Genomic DNA, 14,699 nt, shown 5'->3' with positions numbered 1-14,699 from the left:
TATTGAGTGTGTAGTCTGGTTAGGGTGAATTGTTGCGTTATTTACTTAACATTGCATAATGTTGTATAATGCCTATTACATTGATTGAGGAACTCACCCTCACAGCTATTTTTCAGGTAACAAGCAGTGAGTTGAGTAGAAGCTATTCTTTGGAGTCTAATGTCGTCTTTAGCGGGTCATGCTCTGATAGATGTAACATCGGGAGGGGATGTTTTAATTAATTGATATTGGTTGTTGAGTGATTTACATGTATCGTGTTACATGCTTTACATTGATGTTGGATTTTATTCCGCTGCGAATTATGCAAAAGAACCTTATTTTGATTAAATAAATGAGCATGACAGGACATTTTGATAATTGTGGTGAAATGATTGTGTGACACCCTTCGGGGCATAATTACTCTGATGAATATATTGTTATTTTAAATTATAATATTTTGGGGTATTTAGAAGGGTGTTACATTAGTGGTATCAGAGCATAGTTGGTCGTGTCGAGTCGTAATTATTCTGTTTCCCCTGTACGGGATAGGTGTTGTGTAACCCTATCAGTACTTATTGTTTAGCTTGTTTGGGTTTTCAGAATAGAGATGGCTGGAAGAGGTAGAGATGATGCTGCAATTGCTGAGGCCCTGGGTATGCTAGCTGGAGTACTTGGAGGGAATCCAAATGTTATGGGAATGGGAGCTGCTCGTCAGTTGAGTGAGTTCCAGAAGAACAATCCTCCAATGTTCAAGGGAGCATACGATCCAGATGGCGCTCAGAAGTGGTTGAAGGAGATAGAGAGGATCTTCAGAGTAACTGAGTGTGCTGATAACCAGAAGGTCAGGTTCGGTACGCATATGTTGTCAGAGGAAGCTGATGATTGGTGGGTTGCTACCCGCACGGAGTTAGAAACTGCTGGTAATGCTGAGATTTCTTGGGCTGTGTTCAGAGAGAGATTCCTGAGGAAGTATTTTCCAGAGGATGTTAGAGGAAAGAAGGAGATAGAGTTTTTGGAATTGAAGCAGGGTAACAAGTCTGTTACTGAGTATGCTGCTAAGTTCACCGAGCTGTCAAAGTATTATACTCCCTATAGTGATGCTGCTGGAGAATTTTCCAAATGTGTGAAGTTTGAGAACGGGTTGCGTCCCGAGATCAAGCAGGCTATTGGGTATCAGCGGATTAGAGTGTTTTCTGATCTGGTTGACTGTTGCAGGATTTTTGAACAGGATTCCAAGGCCAGAGCTGAGAGCTATCAGCAGAGAGTTGATAGGAAAGGCAAGAATCAGATTGATCGTGGAAAACCGTATGCAGCTGGCAGAGGTTTCCAGAGGCAGAGTGGGATGAAAAGGCCTAGTGGGGGAGACTCTAGTGCTCCTGTTAAGTGTTACAGATGTGGTCGGGCTGGACATCGTGTTCATGAGTGTACCAGTGCTGAGATGAAGTGTTTCAAGTGTGGAAAAGGTGGTCATTTGGCTGCAGAGTGTCGGTTGAAGACTGTGACTTGTTTCAACTGTGGAGAAGTGGGTCATATCAGTCCCCAGTGTCCTAAGCCGAAGAAAGAGAATCAGTCAGGAGGCAAGGTCTTTGCTTTATCGGGTTCTGAGACTTCTGCAGATGATCGTTTGATCCGAGGTACGTGTTATATTAATGGCTTTCCCCTTGTAGCTATTATTGACACAGGTGCTACTCATTCTTTTATATCTTTGGATTGTGCTGTGAAACTTGAGTTAGAGATATCTAAGATGCTTGGAAGTATGGTGATTGATACTCCTGCGAAGGGTTCAGTGACTACTACTTCAGTTTGTTTAAGTTGCCCTTTGAGTATTTTTGGTAGAAATTTTGGGATAGATCTTGTGTGTCTTCCACTAGTGCAGATTGATGTTATCTTGGGTATGAACTGGTTGGTGTTTAACCGAGTTTCTATCAACTGTTTTGATAAGACTGTGATATTTCCTGAGATTGAAGAAGGAAAGAGTTTGTTTCTATCAGCGAGGCAGGTGAGTGAGGAAGTAGCAGATGGGGCAGAGTTGTTTATGCTGTTAGCAACTTTGGAGGCTAAAGATAAACTGGTGATTGGCGATCTAGCTGTGGTGTGTGATTTTCCTGATGTGTTTCCGGAAGAAGTGAATGAATTGCCACCAGAACGTGAAGTTGAGTTCTCAATTGATTTGGTACCTGGTACTAGACCGATATCGATGGCTCCGTATCGTATGTCTGCTGTTGAGCTAGCTGAATTGAAGAGTCAGTTGGAAGATTTGTTGGATAAGAAATTTATTCGTCCGAGTGTGTCACCGTGGGGTGCACCAGTGTTGTTGGTTAAGAAGAAAGAAGGTACTATGAGGTTGTGTGTGGACTACAGGCAACTGAATAAAGTGACGATCAAGAATCGGTATCCTTTGCCGAGGATTGATGATTTGATGGATCAGTTAGTTGGTGCGAGTGTGTTCAGCAAGATAGATTTGAGATCTGGGTATCATCAGATACGTGTGAAAACTGAGGACATTCAGAAGACTGCTTTCAGAACAAGGTATGGACATTATGAGTATTCTGTAATGCCTTTTGGCGTGACTAATGCGCCTGGAGTATTTATGGAGTATATGAATAGGATTTTCCATCCGTACCTGGACAAGTTTGTTGTGGTGTTTATTGATGACATTTTGGTGTATTCGAAATCTGAAGAAGAACATGCTGAGCATTTGAGAGTGGTTTTAGAAGTTCTACGGGAAAAGAAGTTATTTGCTAAACTCTCTAAATGTGAATTTTGGTTAGAAGAGGTTAGTTTTCTTGGTCATGTGATTTCCAGAGGTGGTGTTGCTGTTGATCCTTCTAAGATAGAAGCGGTATCTAAGTGGGAAGCTCCTAAGTCTGTTGCTGAGATTCGAAGTTTCCTTGGTTTGGCCGGTTATTATAGGAAGTTCATTGAGGGATTTTCTAAGTTGGCGTTATCGTTGACGATGTTGACCAGAAAGGGGCAAGCGTTTGTTTGGGACTCAAAATGTGAAGCAGGTTTCCAAGAGTTAAAGAGGAGGTTGACTACTGCTCCTATTCTGATATTACCGAGTTCGTCGGAACTATTTGAGGTTTATTGTGACGCTTCATTGTTGGGTTTAGGTGGTGTGTTGATGCAGAATAAGCAAGTTATAGCTTATGCTTCGAGACAGCTAAGGGTTCATGAGAGGAACTATCCGACGCATGATTTAGAGTTGGCAGCTGTGGTATTTGTTCTGAAATTATGGAGACATTATTTGTACGGGTCAAGATTCGAGGTTTTCAGTGACCATAAAAGTTTAAAGTATCTGTTTGATCAGAAAGAGCTGAATATGAGACAGAGGAGATGGTTAGAGTTTCTGAAGGATTATGACTTTGGTTTGAATTACCATCCGGGTAAAGCAAATGTAGTAGCTGATGCATTGAGTCGGAAATCATTACATATGTCTATGTTAATGGTTAAGGAATTGGATTTAATTGAGCAGTTTAGAGACTTGAGTTTGGTATGTGAGAGTACTCACAATAGTGTTAAATTGGGAATGTTGAAGTTAACGAGTGGTATTCTGGATGAGATCAGAGAGGGTCAGAAATCCGATATGCTTTTGGTTGACAAGTTGACTCTAGTGAATCAAGGGCAAGGTGGTGAATTCAGAGTTGACGAGAATGGTGTTTTGAAAATTGGTAATCGGGTGTGTGTTCCAGATGTTACCGAACTTAAGAAGAGTATTCTTGAGGAAGGACATCGTAGTGGGTTGAGTATTCACCCTGGAGCTACGAAGATGTATCATGATTTGAAAAGGTTATTTTGGTGGCCGGGAATGAAAAGAGAAATTGCAAGTTTTGTGTATTCCTGTTTGACTTGTCAGAAGTCGAAGATTGAGCATCAGAAGCCGTCTGGGCTAATGCAACCGTTGGCTATTCCAGAGTGGAAGTGGGATAGTATCAGTATGGACTTTGTTTCTGGTTTGCCGAGAACAAGTAAGAATTTTGAGGCTATTTGGGTGATTGTTGATAGATTGACGAAGTCGGCTCATTTCATTCCGATCAGAATGGATTATCCGTTAGAGAGATTAGCCGAGTTGTATATTGAGAAGATTATAAGCTTGCATGGTATTCCGTCTAGTATTGTTTCGGACAGAGATCCTAGATTTACATCGAAGTTCTGGGAAGGTTTGCAGAAGGCTTTGGGAACTAAGCTGAGATTGAGTTCTGCATATCATCCGCAGACTGATGGTCAGACTGAGAGGACGATTCAGTCACTAGAGGATCTTTTGAGAGCTTGTGTTTTAGAAAAAGGAGGTGCTTGGGATTGTTATTTGCCGTTGATTGAGTTTACTTACAACAATAGTTTTCATTCGAGTATTGGTATGGCACCGTTTGAAGCTTTGTATGGTAGGAGATGTCGGACACCTTTATGTTGGTATGAGTCCGGTGAGAGTGCTGTGGTTGGACCGGAGATTGTTCAACAAACTACGGAAAAGATTAAGATGATTCAGGAGAAGATGAGAATTGCTCAGAGTCGTCAGAAGAGTTATCATGACAAGAGGAGGAAGTCACTTGAGTTCCAAGAGGGAGACCATGTGTTTCTTCGTGTCACTCCGATAACTGGTGTTGGTCGAGCTTTGAAATCGAAGAAGTTGACACCTCGATTTATTGGTCCGTATCAGATTTTGGAAAGGATAGGAGAGGTAGCCTATCGTATCGCTTTACCGCCGTCGCTTGCGAATTTGCATGATGTTTTCCATGTGTCCCAGTTGAGGAGATACATTCATGATCCGTCGCATGTGGTCCAAGTAGATGATGTACAGGTGAGAGATAACCTGACTGTTGAAATATCACCTATGAGGATCGAGGATCGAGAGTTGAAACAGTTGCGGGGTAAAGAGATTGCCTTGGTGAAGGTAGCTTGGGGAGGACCAGCAGGTGGCAACGCGACTTGGGAACTGGAGAGTAAGATGAAGGAGTCTTATCCAGAGTTGTTCGCTTGAGGTATGTTTTCGAGGACGAAAACTCTTTTAGTGGGGGAGAGTTGTAACACCCCAATAAAATAAAATAATTATTTAAATTGAATTAATAGGATATCATTAATTTAATTAAATAATTAGATTATTATTATTGGATTATTTTAATTATTTTGGAATAATAATTATTATTGGAAAATATATAAGTGTGAAATGAGGAAAGAGAATCCCATTTGGTAAAGAAGTGTTTTCACGTAAAAACAGAGAAACTGCAGAGAAGAGGAAAAGGGAAGAGGCAGAGCAAGAGGAAGAAAGTTGGAGAAGAGGAAGAGCTTGAACTCAAAGAATTGCCGGATTATCTCAGGTAAGGGGGGTTTATCGTCGATTAATGGGTATTATGGGATAATATGTAATGGGTAGTGATAAGCCGTCGATTTAACCCTAATTGGGACTGTATATGCTGAAATTGATGTTGGATAAACTGTGTTAAAATCTGTAAATTGAATCGATAGTTGTGTGAGTCGTAAATGTTAGACTATGACACGAATCCCAATTGAAAACTTGAATCGGCGTTACCAATTTACAAGACAAATTGTTTTCTTTAGAGATGGTTTTAGATGAGGAAGCGGCCGGAAAACGGGTATGCGTTAAGCTAACGGAACTTTGGAATAACTCAGAAATCTGAGTCTGCGCGCGAACGGTCGACCATAGAGTCGGCGTGCGCTGACCCGTGGGGCATGCGCCGACTGCATGCGTCGACGCAAGGCATTTTGCGCCGACCCGTGACTTAAGCGTTGACCCTATGCGTCGACGCAAGGGGCTTTGAGCTGACCCCCTATAGTCGATTCAAAACCTTCAAATCTTTGTTCATAGACGTGCATGATGGTCTTTTGTCATCATCGAAACTGGATATCGTATGTTGCAGAGTGGAAAAATGGATATGTTAATGTTGTGTACGTAATTGAGAGCTGGCCTATGTTGGCACGTGATGTAATAGGGATTGTATTCCGCTGTTGTGAGCCGTATAGGTATTAGTAGAGAGTGCTAATACGGTGTTTAATTGACTTACATGATAATGATGTGTTGATTGATGTATGATGGCATGCCTAATGATGTGAATGTATATATATTGCCTGTGTTGTGAATGGACTGTTGTATGGCTTAGAGTGTGAGCTTATGTCCGTTGTGAATTGTTGATTGATGCTGCATTGCTAGATGATTAGCGTGTATAGCATAGCCTTTGGGGCTGTAGCTAATTCCCATGGTGAGGAATTAGTGAGTGAACCATTGTGGGTTTGTTGTTGATGTTTGCATGCTAGATGATTAGCTTGCATAGTCTAGCCTTCGGGGCTGTAGCTAATTCCCATGGTGAGGAATTAGTGAGTGAGTCATTAGATCTCAATGAGTGGGACTAGTGAGCTTAGTAGCCGTATCCGGAGGGATCGGTGAGCTTGAACTGTATGTTCAAGAAGAGTCGGTACCGCATTTCATGGAGTCTCATTACATAGTGAATGCATGGCATAGCCTGTGGGGCTGTAGCTAATTCTCATTGTGAGGAATTAGTGAGTAAATCGTTGTGTTGTGTTGTGATGTTGAATATGGTTTGAAAATTATACATATGATATATATTATTGTTGAGTATGATGTTGGAGTTAATATTGCCGTTATTGAGTGTGTAGTCTGGTTAGGGTGAATTGTTGCGTTATTTACTTAACATTGCATAATGTTGTATAATGCCTATTACATTGATTGAGGAACTCACCCTCACAGCTATTTTTCAGGTAACAAGCAGTGAGTTGAGTAGAAGCTATTCTTTGGAGTCTAATGTCGTCTTTAGCGGGTCATGCTCTGATAGATGTAACATCGGGAGGGGATGTTTTAATTAATTGATATTGGTTGTTGAGTGATTTACATGTATCGTGTTACATGCTTTACATTGATGTTGGATTTTATTCCGCTGCGAATTATGCAAAAGAACCTTATTTTGATTAAATAAATGAGCATGACAGGACATTTTGATAATTGTGGTGAAATGATTGTGTGACACCCTTCGGGGCATAATTACTCTGATGAATATATTGTTATTTTAAATTATAATATTTTGGGGTATTTAGAAGGGTGTTACACTATGGCCCGTAACAACCCTCTGAATTTTATATGGGGATTTTCTGACTTTTGACGTTTTACTGTGCTTTGCTCATTTTTGTTCCTCTTTCGCCTCAAATACTTATTAAAGCCTCAAAATAACAAAATACACTACCAAAGCGTAAAATACATTAAACGGAAGCAAAACAAACAATAAATGGTAAAATACTAAGGTAAAATAACTAGTAAACACGATGCAAAAACCACTTATTAACTACCCTCGATTTGTGGGAGGAACCATGATAATTACTCATGTCTCTCTTTCTTTCCTTTCTACCTCCAAACTACTTTAGTCCATTGTTAAACACTTAACTCTGATTCAAATTCTAGATCTTGTGTTCAAAATCTAATAAGAGATTTTCAAAAAGAAAGAGAAAGCAAACACAATTCAACCCCTATTCTTGTGTTTTTCTCACCTTCAGTGAATTGTTGCATACTTAGGGACTTGTATTCCCTCTTTAGAGCATAATGATGTGGTGTTAATAGTTCGAGTGTAAATATTAAACCTTGTAGAGGCGAGAAGACCTTAACATTTAGTATAGAACTCACTGAGATTTAGAAATCCCATTCCACTATTGTTGATTATTTTTAGGTACCTCAAGGCAAGCTAAGGGCAAGGGTAAGCTGATTCAAAAAGATTGAAGATCTCCCCGTAGTTTTTTCTGATGTATTATTTTGAGATCATGTATTATCTTTTGATATAAACACATGATCATGTACCCGTGACTATGTAGTTTTTGTATGTAACTTATGTATTATCATCTACAGACTTGTGATATGTATAATTACCAACAATATTAATGCCACTTAAGTATTATTCTAGATATCTACACGTGGTGGGGTGTTAAAATAGTTAGGAACAACTTAGTGTTTGAAGGAAAAGAGATACTTGTGGAAAAATCCATCAAAAGAAGCAACCAGGAAACTAATAACTTCATTAACCAGAGTAAACCTACCAACAACAACAAGAAAAATATAAAAAAATATGGAGAATAATAAGAAGAATATAAATATTAATTACAAAGACACTAAAGATGATAGAAACATCCGAGGGTATAATAGGAAAATAAGTAACTCCAAGTAGAATAAAAATCAAATATCCTTGAATGAACAACAATATATTTAAACCAGAATAAGAGAAAACCCCTATAATAATTTTAGCAGACCTATGGATGATGAAAACAACAATATATTTAAAAAAATTTTTATGAAAAAGAAACCATTATGGGTAAAGTTCACATAAACACTTTTGGAGATAAGAACATTCAGACCTACAACAAGAAGGAAGAACATAATTAAATTAACTTTAAAAAGAACACATTAATTAATAACAATTATAAGAAGAATAGAAATGAAATCTACAGTGAAACTCACCATAACAATCATAAGAAAGTTAACAACAACAACCAACAAATTGCTATGGTAGAAAAGTTAATGTTAGAAGAATAAAGGTGAAAATAAGAAACAATTATGTGAATAAATAAGAGAATAACCTTAGCCATGAGTTGGACATCTCTAACTACAACAACGATGAAAAAGGAGAAAATACTCACATGCAATTGAACATGAGCGATTACTAATATGAAGATAGAAACAAGATTTACATCTAAAACATGCAAAAGACCATCAACAACATGCAAAACATAACCCATAATTTCTCAAAAAAGGAGAAAAATCAAAACAAGGTTAATAAAGAGAAATGTGATAATAATCATAGAAAATATAATAACAAGATTAGAAATAATTAATTACTTATGAATAAATACGAAGCAAAGTGGAACACTCGTAACAAAAGATGGATAGAGTGTAATGGCAATGTTAACTTAGCTAAGAATGAGTTTAGGATTTCAATATCATCTTCAAAAACTACAAAGATGAAACCTGACAGCAAACACCAATAGAAAAAAATAACGTAATAACTCACACATTAACTAGAAGTGTTCTCTCGAAACAAAATTCACAAAGTGTATTAAATCTCAATCATTTATGAAGATGAAACCAATATAATAAACTTTTTTTTGTCTAAAAAATATTAATGTTATAGAATATCAAATTATTTTTTAAAGTCTATAAAATTTTATAAACTTTATAATATCTCACAATTCAACAATCAAATTCATTTAATGTATCTTTTCTATAAAGTTAAAAAATTAAAATGTGTTAAAATTGACTACTAATTTATATATATATATCTAAAGAATATAGTATAGAAATAATGGTGTGATAATAAACTTCTCCTAAAGGAGAACTACAAATAGTGCGCACTACATCTTGGAGTGGGGACAGAGTGTGACAAAGACCCTACCATGCGAGATAACAACATCTAGAGACAAAAGCCACATAAATATTTCATTTTTTTCATTTCACAATAACAAATAAATAAGCCTAAAAAAACCAAAAAAGAGAGAGAGAAATCACTTTACCACTTTTATATGCTGCACGCATCCATCCACAGCAGAAAACACAAGGAAGACAAGAGAAAGAAAAGCTTTTCTCTTTTTGTACTGTGCACATCACAACTCTCATAAACAACAAACAAACATCAGTTTTTCAAACCATTACATATTTTTACATTACACAACAAGTGATTTATATAGAGAGAGACACACACAAACAACATAGGTGTTGTTTTTGTTTTGTTTGTGTGTGTGTGAGAGAGAGAAACAAAGAAGCTGTGGAAGTGTAAAAGAAGAAGATGAAGAACAAGAATGAATGAGTGAGGTGAAAGGTTTGTTTTTTGTTCTTGTTGCTGAAATGGGTCTGTTCTACAAAGCTGCATGCATTTAACAACAAGTTTGTTTTGTTTTTGTTTTCTGTCACAAGAACAACGAACAACATAAATCAAAACCCCAGATCTTGTTTTTCTTTCTTTTTTTCTAGTATTTGCTTAAAGTTATGATTTTTATTGTTGTTGTTGTTTGAAAGTTTTGTTGGTTGATTTAGATGAAGGCTATGCCCTTACCTTTTGAAGAACACATAGGAAAAGGGGTGTTGGATTTTGGTTCAAGTGTTGGTAGTGTTGTTTCAGATTCGTTCTTATTTCAACAACAGCAACAACAGTTTCTACAAAGGTGGAGGGAAAATTGTTGCTATGCGGGCATTGAGCCCAATTCTGTTGATGTTTTTGACCTCAAAAAACCAAATCCAGAAGCCACTCCTACTTCATCCTCAACGCTGTCTTCCTCACACGGCAGCGCCGCCGGAGGCGCTTCAGCCGATAGCAACAACAAGAACATACCTGAAGTTGAAGGAAAAAGATGTGGAATGGAAGATTGGGAGAGTGTGTTGTCTGAATCACCAAGTCAAGATCAAGATCATTCAATTTTGAAATTGATTATGGAAGATATTGAAGATGCATCTATGGGATTAAGCAAGCTTTTACAAGTTGGGACTAGTAATTCTCATTCTCATTCTCAGCAAGATGTTGAATTCAATGGTTTTAGTTTTATGGATCAACAAAGTTCTGTACTTGATCCTATTTCTTCAAATGTTAACAACAACAACTTTGTAACTAGCATTGATTCTTCGTCGGTTGTTGCTTCTACGGCTACTGAGATTTGTTCTGATTTCCCTTTTGGTAGAGTGATGAATCAAATTCAAAACCCTATTTTCAATTCTTCACTCTCTCATAGTGGTTTGTTTCATCATCAACAACAACCAATTGAGTCTCTTGATGAGAAGCTACCTCAATTTGTTATGAACCAAAGCCAAACTCAGTTTATGCCTAACCCTAGTTTGGTTTTTCCTTTCACATATTCTCAGCTGCAAGAGAATCAAGAGATTCATCCTCAGCCACCGGCGAAAAGACTCAATTGCGGAAATAATTATGAAATTCCGAAGATGCCATTTTTGGATTCTGGTCAAGAGATGTTTCTTAGGCGGCAGCAACATCAACAACAGCATCATCATCAGCAGCAGCTTCAACTACTTCCACACCATCTGCAGCAGAGGCCAATGGCGCCGAAGCAGAAAATGGGGAACCCTGGAAGCGGCGGCGGCGAAGATGCGGCAGGGAACAATCAGTTCCAGCAAGCTATAATTGATCAGCTTTTCAAGGCTGCAGAACTTATAGAAGCCGGTAATCCGGAACTCGCGCACGGGATATTGGCGCGGCTCAATCACCAAATTTCTCCCATTGGGAAGCCTTTTCAAAGGGCTGCTTTCTATTTCAAGGAGGCATTACAATTGCTTCTTCAATCGAATGTCAACAGCAACAACAACAACAGCTTTTCGCCTACGGGGCTATTGCTCAAGATTGGTGCTTATAAATCATTCTCAGAAATCTCACCGGTTCTGCAGTTTGCTAATTTCACTTCCAACCAAGCATTGCTTGAAGCTGTGGAAGGTTTCGATCAAATTCACATAGTAGATTTTGATATCGGTTTCGGTGGACAATGGTCTTCTTTTATGCAGGAGTTAGCACTCAGGAACGGCGGTGCACCTTCACTTAAGATCACTGCATTTGTTTCACCCTCTCACCACGACGAAATCGAGCTTAGTTTCACTCACGAGAATCTGAAACAATATGCTGGTGAAATTAACATGTCCTTTGAGCTTGAGATTCTGACACTCGACTCTCTGAATTCTGTATCATGGCCGCAGCCACTTCGCGACTGCGAAGCAGTTGTTGTTAACTTGCCTATTTGCTCTTTCTCAAATTACCCTTCGTACCTTCCTTTGGTGCTTCGATTCATGAAGCAGCTCATGCCAAAAATTGTGGTTACGTTGGATAGGAGTTGCGATCGAACCGACGCACCGTTTCCTCAGCATATGATTCTCGCTATCCAGTCTTATTCGGGTTTGCTCGAGTCACTTGACGCTGTCAGTGTTAACGTTCACCCAGATGTACTTCAAATGATCGAGAAATACTATCTTCAACCAGCCATTGAGAAGCTTGTTTTGGGCCGTCTGCGTTCACAGGACCAAACACTTCCTTGGAAAAATCTTCTCTTGTCGTCGGGGTTCTCACCATTGACGTTTAGTAACTTTACCGAGTCACAAGCCGAGTGTTTGGTGCAGAGGATTCCCGGCAGGGGATTCCACGTCGAGAAGAAGCAGAATTCACTCGTGTTATGCTGGCAAAGGAAGGATCTCATCTCGATTTCAACTTGGAGATGCTGAGAATCGGAAGAACAATGCTGCTTGCACCTTTGAAGCTGCAATTAGGTTTTTAAAATGAAAAGGTGCTTCATAACTTTACTACTACTGTGTTGATTGATCCTTTTCCTTAATTTGCCTTGGCTTTATGATTCAATGCTAATTTGTCTATGTTTAGGATTTGTTATTTCCACTAATGATGGAAGTAAACGTATTATGTCTTTAATTAGCAACTGAATGGCAATTTATGAGCTCTTTTATGTGTAGTATTTTTTTTTTTGCTTTCAATATCTCCACTCGATTTCTGTTGTCTTAATTGTTGGTGTTTTCTTGTATACTTGATAAGAAAGTAACATAAGTAAAGTTGGAACACGAGTTTGTCCAGTGTGAATTCAACTGTTGAATTCAGACTGGACAGACGCATGTCTCAACTTTTTGAAATACTGTCCAGTGTGAATTCAACTGTTGAATTCAGACTGGACAGACGCATGTCTCAACTTTTTGAAATGTATTCAAAGTATAAAGATGAATTGCGAACCCTCTAATCAAGATTGGATGGTCCATATATTTCCTTCATTCGCCATCATGAAGAAGTTCATAAGTTTTGTGAATAATTTGAATTAGGTCTAGCTAGATATTAGGTCAAGGATTGATTGGGACAATACTATGTTAGAATTAGATATGTCATGGAGAATTAGATGCATCTCAAAAGTAGTGTAGGACAAAACAAAAAGGTGGTGTAATGGGGATGCGTTTTGGTCTTATTAGATAAAGTTGAATTAAAGAACATATGATAGAGTTATAGCATTGTCTTAGTTCAATTTGTACTTGTATATCAAGTTCTAGTTCTAAGAAGTTTTGTATTCTCCAATATAGTATGGGCCTAACTGAGTTATACAGTCTCACCAACCCAAACTTGTTAGAAATTGCAACTCATGAGACCTTGTTAATGGCTAGAGATGTTGTTCCACAACTCTTCATAAAGCCATTCAATGTTTGTTTGTTTGGTTTTTGACGAAACCACCGCGTCGTTAGGTTGATGTTCGTCTTATTCAAAGTAGCAATTTTTTTTACTTTAAGTAATTATCGTCTTACAAGCTGGTTTTGTAAGATTGAGTTAGGTCTATCTGTTCAAGTCCTGTTAGGTTATATGCAATTAGGTTAGATTTCTGTTATCGAGTCACCTACGGTTTATATTCATGCACCGACTCAATAGTCCTAGGTTTGAGAAGTTGTGTTAAGAGTCCAGATAACCTGTTCAAGTCCCGTTAGGTTATATGCAATTAGGTTAGATTTCTGTTATCGAGTCACCTACGGTTTATATTCATGCACCGACTCAATAGTCCTAGGTTTGAGAAGTTGTGTTAAGAGTCCAGCATCGCAGACAATTAATTTAGTTTAGTTTTTTTTAAGGATTAGATATTTGTTTGGTTAGTGTCTAGCATTTTGTCAATGTGTCAAACAAATTTCCATATATTATATGGATTAATCATTATTTTCAAATACTTTTTATTGATAATTATTATCATACACTTTAGAGATTAAATAAGAAAAACCGATGCAATAACCATTAAATTGAGAGCTTCTAAATCTAATTAAACAAATATATAACCTTTCAATTTTTAAAACCAACATTTTTATTTTCAATTTTCCTTGTATGATTCATTTGTTTGTAAGAATCAATCACCAATGATCATTATTAGAAAAAAAATAATTTTGCAAGATTGTGACACCTAAATTCTGGACTACCTGTATCCATTGCATATAACTAATCTTCAATATTTAATAATCATGTCATAGTCAATCATAATGAGGTTAAGTAAGGTATTAGATTTATTTCCTTTTTTTAATTATTACCATTATCATAATCTGTGTGGCTGAACATTCAAGACATTGTGTATAGTTTTATTAGGGCATGCCAACTCTTGTATTATAAATTTATAAATACATTGAACTAGAAGTTGTTTGGCTAAATTGTTTTTTAATGAACTTTCCTAATGTAATCACATGGGTTTAGTGCAAGTGGGTCCCACTTATAATTTAATTTAATCTCTTCTCTATCTTTAACATTGAATCCTTTCATTTAATTATACTTTCATCAAACAAACACAATCATATTAATATTTAATGATGGAGACCATGTTGCATGAGAGAGATGTTTGGCTTCTCAATATAATTATAATTATTCTTGTCTTAATTTTCTTGAAGTAACAATTATTATAAACTCATATAGGGTTCGAATTTTAGCGATGACATCTAACTGGTTTGAATTTTAATTATAACGTTCAATCTAATAATATTGGTTTATGTTGGTTGAACTAGCATTCTTGCCTTAATTTTGTTATTATTTTCTTGCAATAATATTTTTTTAATTATTATTATTTTTTATTTTATGATCTAATTTAAGATTGTGAATGTAATGATGCATATATATACTAGCTTTTAGCTAATCATGTTGCAAATATTTTAATGATGTTTGTTGGGGATGCATGCTAGTGGTCCTTCTTGTCTGTCCCACTAGTTTTTT

The 14,699-nt window shown here is 37.3% G+C and overlaps 1 protein-coding gene across 2 annotated transcripts; it reads left to right on the top strand.

Moving 5' to 3' along the window:
• The first annotated feature begins 9,447 nt into the window (after window positions 1–9,447).
• LOC127127962 (scarecrow-like protein 6) lies at window positions 9,448–12,438 on the top strand. 2 transcript variants are annotated; one of them, XM_051057222.1, is made up of 2 exons: window positions 9,448–9,796; window positions 10,019–12,438. In XM_051057222.1, exons 1-2 carry the CDS (start codon window positions 9,788–9,790, stop codon window positions 12,194–12,196), a joined length of 2,187 nt encoding a protein of 728 aa, XP_050913179.1. In that variant the 5' UTR covers window positions 9,448–9,787; the 3' UTR covers window positions 12,197–12,438. The 2 variants fall into 2 exon arrangements, with proteins under 2 accessions (XP_050913179.1, XP_050913180.1); XM_051057223.1 differs by having other exon boundaries at window positions 9,449–9,803.
• The last annotated feature ends 2,261 nt before the right edge of the window (window positions 12,439–14,699 follow it).

Source organism: Lathyrus oleraceus, chromosome 3 (assembly GCF_024323335.1).
Source record: "Lathyrus oleraceus cultivar Zhongwan6 chromosome 3, CAAS_Psat_ZW6_1.0, whole genome shotgun sequence".
NCBI lineage: Eukaryota > Viridiplantae > Streptophyta > Magnoliopsida > Fabales > Fabaceae > Lathyrus > Lathyrus oleraceus.
This window is presented reverse-complemented; position numbering and strand designations above follow the sequence as displayed.